This window comes from Tachysurus fulvidraco, chromosome 19, assembly GCF_022655615.1.
Source record: "Tachysurus fulvidraco isolate hzauxx_2018 chromosome 19, HZAU_PFXX_2.0, whole genome shotgun sequence".
Taxonomy (NCBI): domain Eukaryota; kingdom Metazoa; phylum Chordata; class Actinopteri; order Siluriformes; family Bagridae; genus Tachysurus; species Tachysurus fulvidraco.
Window position 1 is genome coordinate 7,812,630 of NC_062536.1, and position 5,278 is coordinate 7,817,907.

General features: G+C 40.7%; 1 protein-coding gene across 3 annotated transcripts in view; it reads left to right on the top strand.

Annotated features, from left to right (window-relative positions):
- Positions 1-4,479, top strand: part of gata3 (GATA binding protein 3) — a 19,408-nt gene extending 14,929 nt beyond the window's left edge. For all 3 annotated transcript variants that reach the window (XM_047804283.1, XM_047804284.1, XM_047804281.1), the window contains 2 exons: positions 348-473; positions 2,931-4,479. In XM_047804283.1, coding sequence (XP_047660239.1) covers positions 348-473; positions 2,931-3,221 — 417 coding nt within the window. In that variant the 3' untranslated portion in view covers positions 3,222-4,479. The remainder of the gene's footprint in view (positions 1-347; positions 474-2,930) is intronic.
- Positions 4,480-5,278: the final 799 nt, after the last annotated feature.

Sequence of the window (5,278 nt, forward strand, 5' to 3'; positions counted from 1 at the left end):
TCTTGCCTGCTCTTAATGCTAACTTCTTCGTTTAACAGGAAAATTTCATCAGCCTTAATGGTTGCCATTTAAGCCTCCGCTTTTATGCCCTTTTATAAATATTTGCATTTGAGGGAATATATTTTTAGCACAGCCAAGGGACGGCTGTTAGAAGACTTTTTGCCACGTTATTCCTTGAACATCATTCTATGTCACAGAAAAAAATGTTGGTCCACCATTAGATGAGAAGGATTAGACAATATTGTGTAGAAGGTTAATGTATGGTTGATACACTATGGTTATTAACTGCTAAAGTGTGTTAGCACAGGTCACTATATCTAATCCCTCTATTTCTCTGACTCTTGCAGTCTGCTGCACGGCGAGCAGGAACATCCTGTGCAAACTGTCAAACGACCACGACGACGCTGTGGAGGAGAAACGCGAACGGCGACCCGGTGTGCAATGCCTGCGGCCTCTACTTTAAACTGCACAATGTAAGTGCTGGATCTGATCTTTCTTTCTTTTTAATGTTGACAACTTGCTGACTTTAAAAACAAGAATGTGCGGAAAATGGTTCAAAAATTGTTCACACACACGCACACACACACACACACACACACACACACACACACACACACACACACACACACACACACACACACACACACACACACACACACACACACTAGCAAATTCCTGTATTCCCAGGCCCACAATCAAGTTTAATAAAAACACAAGGGAAACAATTATTATTATGATTAATATAATGATTATTATTCTTTTTATTTCTATTATTAGTATAACAGGTCATAGTTTGTTGCAGTAGCCTGTATTACAACCTATTATTGCCCATGCAATTGTTTTTGGATGACTCTTATCAGCCACAGCTTAAATCAACATCAACAATGTTTAAATAAAAGTTTTTTTTATGTCACTGGCAGTCGACAAAGCATTTTACTTCACCTTGTACTGTCTATGGTTGTGGCCGGTACCCATAAAATTCTAATTTGAAAATAAGTTTTATTTTCGGTCTCGAAACAAATCCTAAATTTTGCTGGACCTTCCGTGTCTCTTTTCTTAACCTGAACCTCTATCAAAGGCACACTGAAACTCTATGACAGAATGAAACCTTGCACTGGTGTACGTGTTTTGTGTGTGTGGGTGTGTGTGCGCGTGTGTGTGCACGTGTCTGTCACACTGGCTTTGTACTGAAACATCTTAGACCGGGGTTGTGGTCACCCGGAGTCTTTATGGAGTAAAGTTCCGAGTTTGGTGTTAGTATAGTGGTTAGTGTTTGTATGGTAACCACAGTGTGTATGTGTTTGTTGTGATGGTCAAGGGCATATAACACAGATAATTCTTACATTAAGCATCAGTCTTATCAACGTTGCTGTTTGTAACACTTTGCTCAGCACTACTCACAGGAACAACTAAGGGAAACCACAGATGTGTGTCTCATTGTTTGTACATTTAGTAACACAACCAGTAACAAGACTGCCCATGACTAACATAATGAGCACCCAATCACAAAAGAAGGCCACAAAACCTAGTTATGGTATATGTTATATTTTGTCCCAGAACAGACACTGCTCCTTGGTCTGTTATTGCTTGATTTATTTTGGTCTATGTTAAGTTTGATATCTTGAGGAGAGAGAGAGAGAGAGAGAGAGAGAGAGAGAGAGAGAGAGAGAGAGAGAGAGAGAGAGAGAGAGATGTTCTAAACATTGTGGTCTGGCACGAAGTGCATACAGTACACTGATGAAGTGAGGTGAAGGAATCTAACTAAGGCAGAGCATAAAAAGAGAGAACAAGGGGGTGAAAGACACAGTAACAGAGTGAGAGCGAAAGAGAGAGCTAAAGGCTAAGGAGTTCAATTCTGTGATGGTGATGCTGGCTGGCAGGAGAGTGAGGTGTCGTGGCAGTGCCACTGTGCCCGTGTATGCCGAGCCAGAGTCTGGGGTTTCTTTGCTTGGCAAGCCTGGCATCAGCTGTGCCTGGTGTCAAGGAATCAAAAGCTAATTCCAGCCTGGTGCCAATCTAGTCTAACACACACGCACACACAAAACACACACAAGTATGTTTTTCCTACTATCCGTATATGGACCTTCCATTGGCAAAATTATTATTAAAGCTAGTTAATGCTATGCTACACCTAATCTAACCATAATCTTATCCTCAGTCCTTTTTTTAATGTAAAAAGCTGCAACTTTTGACATCTGTGAAATCTTAAACCCCGACATTTGATTCCACACAGATGATTCCACTGCTGCTGTTCAAATCAGCTGAAACATGTAGTCCTAACTTCCTTTCCTCAAAGAACAGTACAGACTTTTGTCACCTATGCATCTCATATTAGTTTAGGAAATTGTCTGTATTTAAATGCTTTAAAAAAATTGTTTCTACTCACATGCTGCAGATTGATCTGGCGTTCACACTATCAAGTGAGAAAGGTAGCCATTCAAATCTTATGTAGGTTTGTGACATTCAATTCAAACATCAGCAGCAAGCGACATTTTAAGTGTGATGTTCTCAATTTAATGGGAATTAGATAAATCAGTAAAGCAGCAATTCCACACGATTGGCACAAATAAATGAATATACAGAGCTGGTTGTCTGATGTTTCCCAATTTCAGTTCCTTTGGTTTAGCAAATGTAACTTTGTAACACTGCTGTAAGACATACATTTTGGATACTAATATTTCTTATTGGGACATACTGGGCAGACCATAAGCAAAACCTTTGGATACACACAATTTGTTGTTTGCTAGTATGAATTGTGGGTCAAACCATTAACAATGCTCTTTTTTATGGTATTAATGGAAATTTGTCTTCTAATATTTTACAATTGCTCTGATCACTCTGAGATTTTTTTTCTACTATTTAATACCATCTGTCTTCTTTGATTAACTAGCGTTAATAAAAACCCCACCGTTCTTATTTCTCCACCACAGATCAACCGACCACTCACTATGAAGAAGGAAGGCATCCAGACCCGCAACAGGAAGATGTCCAGCAAGTCCAAGAAGAGCAAAAAGTCTCAGGACAGCATGGACGACTTCTCCAAGAGCCTGATGGAGAAGAGCAGTTCGTTCAGCCCGGCTGCCCTCTCACGTCACATGACCTCATTCCCACCCTTCTCACACTCGGGCCACATGCTGACCACGCCCACTCCTATGCACCCCTCCTCCAGCTTGCCCTTTGCCCCCCATCACCCCTCCAGTATGGTAACCGCTATGGGTTAGGCTATCTCCAACCCTGACCGTGACCTCAGCCTCAACCACAACTCCTCAATCTTTGACCTTGTACCCCAAAACCTGCTCTCTCCTGGCCCACAGATGACTGCTATGAGCCCCGTAAAACTTTTGTACACCCCTACTTCTCACCAACAAGAGCGAGATAATAAGAGAAAGAGAGAGTGAGTGAGTGAGAGAGACATTAATTGCTTACATTGTTAACCTTATAATGTCACCAACATTACTCGTGTACAGGTTCCCTCTCTCATGGCACAGACACGCGGAAGTGAAACGTAAAGGTTTAAACCCTGTTCTCCATCCATCCATCCATCCATCCATCCATCCATCCATCCATCCATCTATCTATCAGCCATCCATCCATCCATCCATCCATCTTTCCATCCATCCATCCATCCTTTTACTCCTTCCTCCATCTCAACTCATCATCCTTCCCTTTCGTTTTCTTCAACGAGTGATCTGTGAAAACCACAGAGGAGACAGACTCTGCATATATTTGTACAAATTGTATGAAATACAGTACATTTAAAAGACTTTTTAAAAGAGAGATAAAGACTAACAAGGAGGGGGGGAAAGTCTAAGGGCAGCTAACAACAAGAAGGGTACGACTTAAACCTGGAGGAAAGACAAGACGCCGAAGCGGGACGTTGTAGCAGCTCTTCCTTGTAAAGAAGGAGACAGAGACTGACAGAAAATAAAGTGAAAATAATGGAATGTGGGCTTTCTGTGTAATGGAACGGTGTGTAACGCATTAACGCTTGTGTAGTCAGGTCTGTTCCTCTGACTGCCAGCTACTCTTCTGGATGTGTAATAGGTCTTGGGCAATCGATTTATGTTCACACACACACACACACACACACACACACACACACACACACACACACACACACACACACACACACACACACACACACACACACACACACACACACACACACACACACACACACACACACAGACATTCTTATTACACATAACCACCTGTTTTGATCACCTTAAAGACTTTCTTCTGGCCCAGGTTATATGCATTGTGAAAAAAAAGTTCCTGTATTTGTTATTTGTATGTATAATTCAGAGTACCAAAAATACAAAAGAAACAAAGATGTAGAATTATTTCTTTATGTAATGCAGACTGAATGGTTGTACAAATTTAATAATCAATAGTGTAAAAAAAAAGACTTGCTTTTTTGTTGCGTAATTTTTTCCTCTCTTTGAAAATAATAAACTAGTTTAATCTCTGTTCACATCATGCATGCATTTGAGGAAGTGGTCTTTTTTTGTCTTCACATCTATGCGCATGTGTGTTACTTCTTAAGTGTGATATTAGTCACATCTGAAGACTTGTGGGACATGTCTAGTGAAGAAGCCGAAAGCTAATAGGAAGGCCTAAAATAAAATGCGGCTTGTAGATGGTCAAAGTTTAGTCCCTTTACACACACAAACACACCCCCCCACCACCACCACCACACACACAAATACAAACACAGTGCAGAGGCCAGGTTTGCAAAGAATGAAAATCCTCACAGCAGCACTTCTATGTTGCAAAATATAACTATTTTAATTATATACAGAAACTCAGCCATGCATAAAAAAGTGTTTCGGTGATAGATTGCTGAAGCGGAAGTTTTACTGGTGATATTTTCCCCTGACTCATCCTAAATGTTTAGCATCCTGTTGGAGGTGTGATGTGATAAAAAATGGTATATTTTTGTTTAAAGGCTTTTAAAGAACATTCAGTCCCATTAATGTGTCTGACAGAGACATGAATTGTTGCTCCTATTATTATGAACACACGAGGCAAATGTAACACCACAATAGGAGGATTTAACTTTCTAAACATTATGAGCCACAGAGTCATTTCACTCTGCTTTCGTGCGAGGGGATGCAGGAACTTGAGTTCTGCATGCCAAATTGATTCTGTAACCCTGAAGGAATGTCTATTAATATCAATATGGCCGCAGAGCAGCAAATGTGGTTTAAAGCTGAGTTTAAACGGCTCGTACACAAAGAGGAAACCTTTTTCCTGTGCTGACTTTGATCAGTGGATC